General features: G+C 36.3%; 1 protein-coding gene across 2 annotated transcripts in view; it reads right to left on the bottom strand.

Annotated features, from left to right (window-relative positions):
• Nucleotides 1-4328: 4328 nt before the first annotated feature.
• The window catches only part of LOC124555776 (pre-mRNA-splicing factor 38B-like), a 91456-nt gene continuing 81374 nt past the window's right edge, over nucleotides 4329-14410 (bottom strand). The window contains exon 9 of one of the 2 annotated variants that reach the window (XM_047129827.1): nucleotides 4329-5509. In XM_047129827.1, the coding sequence (XP_046985783.1) occupies nucleotides 5503-5509 (7 nt within the window). In that variant the 3' untranslated portion in view covers nucleotides 4329-5502. The remainder of the gene's footprint in view (nucleotides 5510-14410) is intronic. The other variant, XM_047129826.1, reaches the window with a different exon arrangement.

Raw genomic sequence — 14410 nt, 5'->3', positions numbered from 1 at the left:
GTATTGTAAGCTCACAAATGCCGTGTCTTGACTTGAAGCGTTTTAACCAGCCCGTGCTCACTTTAAAGTTCGAAGGCCCTTCAAGTTTTTCGTTGAACTGCATTGCCTTCTCAAACAGAATGGGACCTGAGATAGGTTCTCCCTCCAATCTCTTTTGTGTAAACCACTTGTAAACAGCATCATCTAGATCTGTGTTTGCGGCGAGCTTCATAGTTTTACAGCTTGTTGATCCATCAGTAGAATCAAGCATAGCTATAAAATTTGGTATGCTTGTTTTTTGTTTTTTTTTTTATATCCGTAATTGTCGACTTCCCCACGTGGTACTCATTGGATAAAGTGGTTGGAGATTCACCTTCTTCTAACCTTTTAATAATCTCGTACTTGTCCCTCATAGAAAGGACAACACGTTTACGTTTAAGCATTTTGTATCGTCAAGTTCACTTCTTCACGCAGCAGCACACAAGTGGTCATAACACAGAACAGAAGGTGACTGTTTGCACTATGAGAAGCTCTTCTTGGGGGTGCGCAATCCTTCAAACTGTGCGGAGTGGCATGCCTCAACTCTAAGCTGGCGCAGCTGTTGCTGTGAACAGCTTTGATACCGCCGCTACTTCTACTGCCAGTGCCAAGCCAACAGAAGTGTGCTGATTGTTGAAACACAGCGACTGGCGGATTGGCCGGTCAGCAGCGCCTTGTGAAGGCCCCATTAGAAGCAATGTTCTGCCAGTGGTGGACCAGTGCGGCGACTACTGTGGGAAACATTGTTTGGGAGTGAGGGGGATGATGGACGGTAGGGTGGGAGAGTAACAGGTGCGAGTGAGTACACAGTTCGGTTAAGCGGTCATTCGGTTGACCGACGTTCGGATAATCGACACTCTACTGTATTATTCAATGTATGATCAGACAGAGTTATCAGGAAATGAGAGAAAGAACAGAAGATACGGACTCTTCATAAATAAGTCTGGCTAGGAAGGAAAATGGCTGATAGTTTGCTGATGATCTGGTAATATGCCCCGTACCACAGCAACTGCAGTTAGTAAATAGCAGTCCTGAAAGAGAAGGTTGAAAAAGTCAGACTACAGATTCCCTTTGAGGAAACAGAATAGATGTCAAATCAAAAAAGATGTACCAAAACCATCATGACAAAGCATTGTAAGATCAAGAGAGTTCACAAATTCAAGTATCTTGCAGAGATGATATAGGCAAAAGGAATAGAGGAAGACACCAATGAACAAAGAAATCAAAAGATGAGTAGAGCATTCTGAAAGACTCGAAACATCTACAATAAATCATGCATATCATGTAGTGTAAAACTGAGACGTTAGAACACTATCATCAGGCCAGAAACTTTATATGCATCAGAAACGGTCATGGATTGGAAAGGTGTACTAGAAAACATCAAGAAATTGGAAAGAAGAATCATGAGAAAAATCCCAGGGCTCAATAAGATAGAAGGAGGCCACAGATTGCAGAGCAGACAAGAGACCAAATAGATATCTAACACAGAATATGACACGAAGAAATACAGACAGAAATTTTGCTGGCATATCAACAGAATGCTGCCCACCTAACAAACTAAACAGATCTGGAATCATGAAGAATGCCAACATGACACTCAGTTATGCAAGAAAGCACAAAGTACTCCACTGGAAAATGAACCAAGAAATGCAAGACAACAACAACTTGTCAGATGAAAGGAAGAAAATACATGGTGAGAAGATGGAAAAAGTATAATAATAATAATAACAATAATAATAATAATAATAGGAATGGAATAGTATAGCAAATTGTTGTAATCGAAATAAATTTCTGTAGCTTGTATGATAAAAATAAAAGCTTCATTGCTCTATATTTCCTGTGTCCACTTCACAGCTGTTATCAAATTAGTAGTTTGACATAACACATTCGTATTTCAAGAGCTGACACAATGTGGAGGGATCAGCAGTCAGAATTAACTTCTTGGAGAATAATTTAGTAGCAGTTATTAATTACAACATAATGGTATGTTATGATCGTGGACTGTTAGTAACATTATTCTCATATAACATACCATAATTGATTATTCAGAATACTATAAAATGTCACCCTCACCACAAAATGTAAACTGCAATATGAACATAAAGTATTACAGGTGAATACGACTACACAACTTGATACTGTTTAAAATACTCCCTCCTCCTCTGCATGCTCAGCAACAAAGTTTGCTCACTGGGCACAAAAACGCAGTGTGTGTCAACGGACTACATACAAAATTTTAAATTTTGTGAGAGAAGTGTGTTGGACAAATGTGGACAGACGAAAGTATTCAACAGAATTTGCTCAGCCAAACTAATATGTCATGGCACATTAAACAGTATCATCCAAATGCTGGTCTTATTCTGACAGTCTATTGAGATGAGTTATGTGGGTCTTTAATGTATTATTTGTTCTATGGCAATGAATGACACTCCAGGATTCAAAGTCAGATAGTTGAACAATCTTTATTTGCATCCAGCCATTATATTCATGAGCCGTAGCTTACTGTCAACAGCCTACTTGCGTCCACATCATTAATCCTGCAGAGGAAGGGGCTTTTGTCAGCACACCTGAGTGCACTGCATGATGGTTGATACACTGATATTGGGACACTGTAGAATCCATTAGCCATATTTCAACACCTACCTTGCATACTACAATGTTGAACACATCATGGCAAAATCCATTTTTAAAAGCAGAACAGTCGAAGCACACAACTAAATTTTGTGGGTCGGCGGACGTGCTTCTGCTCTGGCTTTCTCAGACTTGGCTGCAAAGCAAAAATGCGGCCACCAAAGAGAGAGACTGTGATGAATATGGGCTTTACCATCTAATATTAGTTGAGGAAAATGACAATCATGACTGGCAAACTATTGTACTTTCCGAGGACTCAGTATCGCCCTCAGAAAACAATGGTCTGATAATTGTATCATGAAAATATCATAATCCCATCAACGTGACAATTATATACTGAGGCAGTAATCTCTTTCCATTGGGATCAGTCTCCAGTGCACTTGTTCACAACAGGGTAAGGATGATTGACAGAACAGAATGAGATCACTCTTCTCAACTGACCTACTTCTGCACCAGCCCACAACTCCATCTAAACTGAATGGGCAGAAATGAAATGGACAAACTGGCCTAACCCTGCACGAAGAACCTGAGATAGCTTTTGCAACATAACCTGACAGACAGGGAGGAAAGGGGTAGAAAATAATATGTTTGCTGCCCACCTCAAAGACTTCTTTCCTCCTGCAATGCTTGACAGTTGTTGAGATTGAAAGCTTTTGGACAGATGTTAATAGAGTTCACAAATTCCTACTACTTGTAATTCCAACCTACCCATTTCTCTAACCTACCTGCTTAACCCATTAATCAGCCCAACATCTCATCATAACAGGAAACATTGCATCAGAAAAAGAGTAGATTGCGCAAAATGTTTGACAAACTTCCAGGGGTCATGTGAGGTCATCAAGATGTTGCATACCTAACACAACATATTACAAGGCATACGGGATTTTTTGAAAACAAAGTTATTCCAAATGAAATTGATAGTAGATGGAAAAGTCGTGCATCAGTATCTCTTGCCAAATGTAACAGCCTTGGAGAATGGGATAGGTCAACCTGCAGTTACACAGCAGATAAATTTGACATTTGCAACAGGCCCTATTGCTAGTTTGAATACCGTGGAGAAGAATGGATACTTGGAAGATGGAGGGTGACATACCAATACATTTTGGCTATAGATGACATGAACATATCATACGCTCCAGTCGAGAACAGAGAAAGGTGTTCAATATGCATCATGCCAGAAAAAGTCAACCATAACAGCAACTACACACACACAGTCAAATGCTGACCTATGGAATGAGGCCTATTATTGTATAAATGATGCATTTGTGCACAACACTGAATTCTCTTTAATTGCCCATACATTTTGTTGGCTAAAAATTTGTAGAATCTTTCAGAATTTCCTTATATGAGTACGATACTGACAAGAGGTAGGAATTTGATCTAAGATCTGCACATTACCACAAATGGCACAAAGGGTATGATATAGCTCCCATTCCTAAATAAAACTTTTTTGTAAGGGCTTTTCTGAGTTGCTTATGTATCTTTTTGAGAGGTCCTTGTATGTTAGATGTCTTCATGACTGCAACATTGAAAGCTGTGAAGACCACCAACAGTATCATCAACTTCTTAACCCTTGCATGGTATCAGCTCTGGAAAAACATATTGTATGCCTGGGGTCATTTTTGACCCCAAAGTTATTCAAGCAACTTTATGGCGATAAAATTTGAAATATGTCCACAAATGTAATTATAATTTATTGAGAAACATACACACGATGTTGATATTACAACCCCATAGTTTGTTAATATAATTAAGTAACATGTAAATTGTAATTATTCACTAGAGTTGTTTGAAATATGAAAACATATTTTGTTTAGTTCCAAAAATTATTTTAACACAAAATATTCATAACCTGCACATTATGTAACAATACTATAATTAATTAATACTATGTGTAGTATCACTTACATGGAATTTTATTAGAAATACACTCCTACTTGCTCTCCGTGTCATATGATCAACAATCATTACACAACACACTTAACCTAGCGTGTTCTTTACAGACAAACTTTTGACACCCATCACATTGTTGATTCACTTTCTTGTCCTTTGACCTTGAGCAGGAATCACATCATTTTCTTTTCAGATTTGGAACATCAGCTTCCTGGTTATTGTGTTGGTTTTCCTTTAGAAGATCCTTGAAGGCAAATGGGATACAGGAAGAAACCAATGAAAAAAAATCAAAAGATGAGTAGAGCATTCTGAAAGGCTGGAAACATCTACGATAAATCATGCATATCATGTAATGTAAAACTGAGATGTTACAGCACTGTCATCAGGCCAGAAACTTTATGTGCATCAGAAACGGTCATGGATTGGAAAGGCGCACTAGAAACGAATGCGTTGTGTTCTGCACTGGGGCGACAGGATTTGTTGTTCAGTGTGAGGTTTGACTAACTCTTTTCCTAGTTCTGAGCGGAATTCTCTTCTTGCATTTCTACTTCTCATATCATGTAAAAATTTACAATACAGAACATAAGCAAGATACAAGCTACATCTAGTATATAAAAAAATTACAGCAATTGACCACCTTTTTGTTCCTTGTTTCACTGAATAATGTCTAGCCATCTTATCAACTGTACCCACTCCTCACTTTGTTGAGTTGTAGAACATTATTATTTCAGGTGGCTCATGTCCACTTACATCAAATGTTTCGTGTAGAATAGGTGACAAAATGACTGACTTCTTTTGTGTAGTAACATACAAAGCTAAAACAGTATTCTGTCCATACCCAAAAGTGGTCAATAATGGGTGCCTCTGTTTTGACGCCAACATTTCTTTTGGTATCTCTTTTTTGTTGCCCTGAAGATTTCCCACAAATGTCAATTTATTATGAGAAGTTCTTGTCCCAAATCAAAACCTGTAAAAAATTTGTCAGTATTAATGTTCCTACCACTTCCCTTCAGGTGATCAACTAAATCATGTACCAATCGTTTCTCTTGATTTATTTCCCTTCCTTCAGCAGATTTCCCCATATACACTTATGCATTTATGGCATAATTGTTCTCACAATCTACAGCAACCCACACTTTTATCCCATACTTTCCAGGTTTCTAAGGAATTCATTCATTATCATTGAATGGACACTGTCCCTTGAAAGTACACAGATGCAGGGACATAAGCCGGAATGCATGCATCAATGAACATTTCAGACACAGCCCTTATAGGTTCAGCTTTTGAACCAGAAGCAACTTTTGTTTCTTTCCTTGTAAGTTTATCACCAAACCAGAGGCACATCAAAATCTTGAAAAGAACACTGTGGCTGACCAATATTCACTCAAAGGCTTCCTACAAGCCTTGTGCAAGACCAAAGAATGCCTGCAGCTCCATAGAATCAAGTTCAATCCAGGGTTCAAGAGTTGGGTGCAGAATTTTATTATATTCTGCACGATTATTGGTATGCATTACTATTACACTCTGCATGTGATTGGTGATAAAAAGTCTGAAACACTCTGCCCTTGTCTGTAATTGTGGTCGAAGGTGACATGGAATACGCGGTTTCACGTAATACATGCCTTGAAACCTGCTTACACACATCAGGTGGTACTGTGTTGTATGTTATCTGTCCACTTCTAGACACAAAAGCAGATGCACTTGTTACCTGAATACCATTATCATCATCTTCACAGTCACTCATATCCACTTCATCTCCAACCTGCATATCTTCCTCTATCATATCTCCACCAGCATCACTATCATCCTCGTTCCCAAAAATTCATTCATTATCACTTTCACTCTTCTGTAAATCTGCCAAAGCCTGTTCAAGACTTTAGCTCCTTGCAAAACATACATCACCATCTATGATGAATAAACTATAACACCACACCGTCCTTCCAGAAAACTCAATTGCAAACTGTGAATGTGTATGTGAGTGTACTTTCTATTCATTGTTTACAACAATGTACAAATGAATATCAGTTTATAAGGTGCATTGTTGCTAAGATTTATTTTCATACCAAAACTTATATATGACACTGCAAAACACATATTGCATACCTGGGGTATTTTCTGACCACACTGCAAAAATTTCAAATTGTTGTACTATAGACTGGGATGTAATCATAAACATTTTACCCAGTTATAAGTCTGTGAACAGCATATCTCGAGGATTAGTAATTTACACCCACATTAAAACTGTTTATTTGCAGTTAAACGAGCCTTGGGGTCTCAAAAGACCCCAGATATCATGTGAGGGTTAATATGATTAGTCCTCATCTTTGATCCAACCATCTGGACTGTAATAAGGGCTTCATGTGAAGGGAATGGATAAAGTCTTCTTTATATAAGATAGTGTTCGCAGCTTTGTAAGTGACATTAAAAGAAAAAGAGAGAGAGAGAGAGAGAGAGAGAGAGAGAGAGAGAGAGAGAGAGAGAGAGAGAGAGAGAGAGGATGCAGCATTCAGTACAGAACAAAACTACATTTGAATAATTATTCTGAGTGCCTGAATTTCTGTACAAACATAAAAACCCATATTAAGTCACCTGGTCTGTATTTGATGGAGAATTGCAGTGGTCTGTGTTGTTATTCTGGACATCTGAGATCCATATGTGGATCAGACATCTTGCTTAATCAGTTCTTGTGATAACCATTTGGTATAATCCTGAAGAATATAATTTTGCCCTCATAGCCTTAGAAGTATGACAAAGAGCTCGAAACCTGCAGTATCTTGCTTTCACGCATAGTGTGCCACTAGCAGGACAGGCATTATTGTATCACAGTCTCCCTGAGTCAACATCCTATTATAACATTTAGTAAGGCCATTTGAGTGGTAGATAGTCGCCATTTAACCGGAAATTTTGTATTTTAGCTTTCTTCTGAAAGTAATTACAACTGAAAAACTTTTCTATAAAGATAAGCACACCTGATACTCAGTGTTTCAAAATGATTTCTTTCATTAGTAACAAAGGAACTTTTAGAATTCTGGATGTTGCTAGAGACTTTGTAATGACATAACACACGAGACAATCAGTGTACACCGTAAGTCATCAACTTCAACTAACATATTCACTAAAATAAAGGCAGGGCAATCTCTTTTTATTTCTATAGTAATAATTCTCAAAATATGAGAAGTCACCTTTTCAGCAGCTTATTCAACATGCAGCATATCTACACATATCCCATAAATGATAATGAGAGCATGCAGTCCAGTTTTAGTATTTTTTTCAATGACAGTAATGATTCTAAGTCTGTATCAGGGTGTACATCAAAATATACAGTTAACAGGAAGATAAGAGACCAATCATTCAGAGGCATACCTATACATAACTTTATTGTATCAAAAGATATTTGAACTTTACACACAGAGACATTTCAAAAATTCTATGTTATCTTTCTTTCTTCCTTTTCGTGAAAGAAAAGTCCCCTGAGACTTTCCCAATGAGGTTCTTAAATAAGGTACATAAAAATCAGTACAGAGGAAAAGACTGTTTTTTCTTCTTTACAAAATTCAAAATATCAATAGAATAATAAAACAATGTACTTGAGTGACCGGTACATAAGCTTCCATTTTCAGTGCAGTGTTCACATAGATGTCTATCAAGTAACAATATAACAACTTGTGCAAATACTATGAATGGGAAAGAACATATTATGAAAATGAGAGGGTGATTTTTTTTTGTGTGTGTGTGTGTGTGTGTGTGTAAGGAGGTTTTATGAGAGAGAGAGAGAGAGAGAGAGAGAGAGAGAGAGAGAGAGAGAGAGAGGGGGGGGGGGGAGGGAGGTGGAAGGAGGAAGGGAAGAGGTGGTGGTGGTGGTGGTGGTGGTGGTGGTGTGGTGGTGGTGGTGTGGTGGTGGTGAAGGAGGAGGGGGAGGATGAGGAGAGAAAGGAAAATCATGAATTTAGTGAATCTGTGACATTTACATTTTAGAGTTGATTTCTAGTAAGTTATTTCTTCTATCTTTGTCTCTCCTCTACACAAAAATATTATTCAAAAGTTACATTAATTTTAAGTACATATATTGCCTTTTTACACATCAGAACCTACAAATAATTTACAAAAGTAAGTACTTTGTGATTACATTAGCTCTGACAAAATGAGACTGTGATATATTACGAAACAAGAGCCTGTGAAATGTTTCATATGAATACAAAGTCCTTTCAAAAGCATTATCAGTCATTCACTGCATCATGCTCAGATTATCAAAAGGCAAACTATTTTCCCTGTGAAGACATGCTGTTACGCATTTTGAAAATTCATTTAAATACATTCATTTTTCATAATTAAATACATATCTCAGGGACCTGTGAACACAGCTGCCTGACTGAAGAAAATTGCCATCAACATATTCTTTGCAAATTTGAAAAAAAAGCATTTAAACTCTTGATACATATCCTGTAATATTTCCTATTCACATAGCTTATTTATGAACTTTTTGTCCTGGTTTTTTAAATTTTATCTGTAGTTTCATTTTCCATAAATACATGTTCAACTTATGAATGAGAGCTAATCAATATACACAGATGATGTGTAGTGGTAGAGTGTGTAACATATCTTTTGTTTGTTGTGCATTTTACACAGTTTACCATTTCATATGCAGGGTGATGAATATAGTGCTGTAATGCTTGTTCATATTGACAATGAAACTTTTTGGAAAAATATCCAAAAAATGTGCTAATGTTAAATGATGAGGTGTCTAGAATTTGTCAACTGTGGTGTAAACATTGCTAAGTGGGGCTCTCATGCCAGGCTCCACTGTCATATCTAGCCCTTTAACTGTTCCCACATATGTTGTTCTATTCAAGTATGTACACACATTTGAAATAGTCTTACTCAACCCCTCCCGACAGGCTAGAAGTTAGAATGTAGCTCCACTTATAACAACTGAGGCTGATATTGTATCTATGTAAAATAAATTAAGATCAAGAGGAAATATGTTTCATCTTAGCAGTGTAGGCTTGTCTTCTATCTGCATATTATGACAGAGCCTAACATAACAGACCCCCCTTGTGTTTACAGTGCAACAGCCAATCACAGCTATCTTGTCTTTCAATTTTAGCACATTTCTGGTATATTTTAGTCAAAAGTTTCAACACCAATGAGAGTTTAATCGTCGTACTTTCAAAAATTTTCAAATGTTGTTAAAAAAAGCACACCATAACATGTTTCAATATCTCTTTTCATAGTACCTCTGTGTACTGTCATCTTCTGAAAACCTCATTTCTGTACCTTGAAAAGGTCACGAAATAAAAGTGTTGTTACATCATCCTACATGGCTCACCCTCCCCCCCCCCCCCCTTTTTTTTTTTTTTTTTTTTTTTTTTTTTAAAGTGTGACATCCATTTGTTTTGATTTAAACTGAGTATATTAGTTCATGATCAAAATAAAATATGATGCTTATCATGCCAGTAATAAGATGAAATTATAGAATACAGTACAGAATTGAAAATTATGTTTGCTTCCTCCAGAAAATAAATGTTCTGGACAGCCAACCAAAAGAACAAGATCAGTTTCATTTTTTGAGGTAGATTGATTAGTTTGTATGGTGTTTTAATTAAAATGACTTTCACAAGTTTGTTACATTTCAAATGAATAAAGGGAATATAAGTCAGAAATTTAAATGTACTGTAAGCTTTAAAACAGTCCAAACATTTTGGACTTTTGTAAAACTGGGTACCAAGGGCTACGAGGCTGAAATACAAACTATGACAGGGTACAAAGTATAAGAAAACATGGAAAGAAAATAATTATCATTTAATAAGATGGAAATTAATATTTAAATGTCTTCAGCAAACACTGCCACTATAATTACTGATGGCAAATAGCTGAATGGCAATGATGTACAGTAATGTTCAGTGGGTAATTTATCCTCAGTATTACCCAGAATGAACACTTGTTTATGCTAATGATATGTTTAAAAAAAACTTTTGTACATCATGGACTGGAATGCAGTAAAAGGCTGAATCATTTGAAAATTTCAAATTACAATTATTAACTACTCTCAGTGTTCCATACCTTTGTTGAATTAATGATTTTTCCTTCACTGGGGACCACAGTCAAGTAGAATTTCTTGAAAGAAATTTCTTCCGTCTGAGTGTCAATTTGCATTAATTCGTTTCACACAATCATGATTTCGGGTTTATAGCCATTCTCAGGTGCAATTTGAAATATCAAAAACTGTCCAACCTGTCTAAATGATATGCCATCATCAAAGAAACACTTATCTGGTCTTATAAAACAGTCATCACATTAAAGGACATGAGTACCATACATATACTGTGTGTCTTTGATATGTATTCATATCCTTTAATATAATGACCAGTTTATAAGACCAGATAAATGTTATTTTGACACTGACATGTCATTTAGGAAGGTCAGATATTTTTGTGATTTCAAATTGCACTTGAGAATGGCTACAAAGCCGAAATCATGATTGTATGACATAAATGAATACAAACTTACAGTCAATGGCGGAAATTTAAAAAAAAAAAAAAAATTGTTCAATTGTTAAATATCATTTTCTGTATCTATCATTATATGGAAGTGTTACCAAGACTGTATCTTGCACAGAAATGAACATCTGGACAGATTAAAATAATGTGTCAAACTAAGATCTGTACCTGTATCACTACTTTCTGTCAGCAAGACTCTATAGCTAATCTATACAATCACAAGTCACAGACAATACTAGCATATCCAGTAGTTCTCTCCTACTTTGCAAATATCCTTATGGAGATATATGCATGACGTTGATACTGCCACATCAGAGCCGACGAAGACCAACGGAAAACAACAACATGGCCACTGCACCTAAACTTATTTGTGCTGTTTTAGGATATATACTTGGTACACATAAGGCAAGGAGAACAAATTTACTCTATAATGGTTGTTGTTCTTCAAATTATTAATAAGAAACAGAGACCTGGAGTCCCGAAAATGAGGGATGCAAATGAAGACAACCATATGCTATTGGGGAGAACGTCTAGTTGATGACAATATAGAAATTAGAGAAAAAAATAATGTTGCAAACTGTGAACACATGAAACAATTCTACTACTCTGAAGAAATGTTTCTGGAGGTAGCAAAATAAAGAAAATGTAGGAAGTTTCAAATGGGCAAAGTAAATAATAAAACTGGCTCAAAAACTGAATTAACACAATGATGACAGGTTTTACAAGTCATTTGTTTGTGGTGGTGGTGACAAGCGGAGGAGGGGTGTTAGTAAGAAGTCACACAGCATTTATATGGGTAATGATGTCATGGAAGTTTTGATCTCTGATAACTCTAAGTTAATCGTTATCTACCAACACCCGGTATTAGAAACTGAATGAATGCTCTAGAACTAAGAATTTGCCTTTGGCACAGGAAAGATAGGACAAATCATGGGAAGAGCAGAAGCTTGAATGACACTGTAATTATTGGAGAACTGGAACTTAGCCAGGGGTTATAGAACCTAGGAGCAGCAATAAGGAACAAACTGTTTATCTGAATGGCAACAACAACCAGACTATGAGAATGTGAATGTGTATGTGTATGTGTATGTGTATGTGTGTGTGTGTGTGTGTGTGTGTAAGCGCACGCGCACCCCACCCCCCCCTCCCCCCACCTCACGAAACTCTGTCTACAGGTGGTAACTACTACGTCTAGTTTAGTGAAAGCTACACACTAAGGAGGATAAAATTATATACCACAACAATATTATACATGAACTGGAGTCACAGAGAACCAAGAAATTTGTGAAACAGAGATGGAACTTCATTAGTTGATATGGTATCAGGAGTAATATATTCACGCTGTGCAAAATAATTCAGCATTCAACATTTATAACAAATAATACTGCATATCTGTTGCACACATGCCTATGTTTCAATCTGTCAGTTGTGAAGACAAGCAAATGCAGATGAACTGTACAAATACAAATTAAATCAAGAGAACTACAACAAAAGAATCATGTAACACATGTATCCAATAAATAGCAACTAAAAACACTGGCAATCCATATAACCTAGAATAACAAATATCAGCATCATCATAATATCAAACAGTATAAATGGGAATCGGTCATTCCAGCCACATCTTACCATACATTCATCAACTCAGTTACAGTGATAAATGTTGTGAAAACGAAGTTACATTATAACAACATACAACTAGCAGCTTTGCCAACTCTTTAACAGAATATGACAACAAAAGCCCAATGAAATTTCATTGGTAGCCATTCACAACAAATGTTGTGCATAGTATGAGGATGGAACTGAGGCTGAACATCTGCTCACTACTAGCACATATTGGTTAATCAACAACAACAGCAAACTTTTTTTTAGCTATAGTATGATTATCAAAATATGCTGAACAATAAAGGGATTGCTAAAATCTATCAAAAGTCAGGCAAACCTCCAACAAGAATATAAAATAGTTCTTCTTTGAATATTTCACTTACTAATACTGGTGAAGAATGACCGACTTACAAGTTGCCATATTACCAGAAAAAAACCAACAAATCTGGGAAACATTTATTTGCACACTAATTTTTGTTTCTTGGCTTGCTATATCTGACTCAGGACGGGGGACAACTGTACCAACCATTAGAACTCTCCTGATTCCTAGTAAAAGAAAACAGTATTATAGTAGTCACAGGAACTGTTATGGAATTCTGTACTTTTATTTTTTGAGCATCTTGTATTAAAATGGAGGATAAAGCTACATAAACTCTTCCTCAATGAAGCAACTTTGATTACACCAAACATTTAAGGATTCTCAGTATAAAACAAGATTCCCATTTTTCTTGTGGGCTGCAGTGTACTCAAGTGAGCTGGAGCAAAACCATTGCTAACCCCAGATGAACTATGCAGGTTAGAGCTAATTTCCTTATCTGAAAACAGTGAATAAAATGTGCATGGAGTGCAAAAATCTCTGATGAATGGTATTAAAATCTGGAAAAAACCTTACATGGCGTAGTAATCAGTAATGATGAAAATATAACAATAATGATGTATGCTGCTTACTGGTATGGCTTAAAAACTTGCCTTTCATGAGGTTTTAGTGAAAAAGAGAGCCCCATGATCAGATTATAATATCTAACCATGACAAAAAAACTGGATGCCGTGATATTTTAGGGACTAGTATTAGGAAAATGGAAAATAAAAGTTAAAGGCATTGGAAAGACAATTATCAACGCCACAACAAAACTTGCAAAGATTTTTACTTCATACTTCTGCATGGACAGTCAATATTTATGACGTTAATATTTCAGTTGCATAACCCTCAGATGAACGACCTCCAACATTCATCACTTTCAAAGGTGAAATAGTAACAATGACAGTAGAAAAGTTAGTCTCAAGCAATACATTACAGGAAGATCTGGCTCCAATTAACATACGGCAATAACCATACACAATGAATCTTATAATAATATTTAAATAGGAAATTTAATGGTTAATATGCATAGTGCAAGAGAGAAAACAACGGTGTTTCATACTCACAGTGGAATAACAATCTGTTTTACAGTCAATGCGGCTATTTTGAGATATAAAAGCGTAACTAAATTTCCCAACAAAAGACATTATTCTCAATCAATGTGTGTTAAATAAATGGTAGCTATCTTATTCCAGTATGGTGGCACTCAATTACCTCCAGCTACTGTAAAAGACAACAGATAGGGAAGAAACTTCTTAGTTTTTCAACCATCAACCATCCTCCCACAGCAAACAACTTCCTATTTGGAGTTTATTCTGCCACTGTACTTCTCACTTGCCTCTCGAGTTAAACCTTTGACTGATAAACCCATTTATAAATGAGTGGCAATTGTTAGATGTCAGGTGTT

The sequence above is a fragment of the Schistocerca americana genome, chromosome X, assembly GCF_021461395.2.
Source record: "Schistocerca americana isolate TAMUIC-IGC-003095 chromosome X, iqSchAmer2.1, whole genome shotgun sequence".
Taxonomy (NCBI): Eukaryota; Metazoa; Arthropoda; class Insecta; order Orthoptera; family Acrididae; genus Schistocerca; species Schistocerca americana.
Note: the sequence above shows the minus strand (reverse complement) of the source record. Positions and strands in the feature narration are given on the sequence as shown.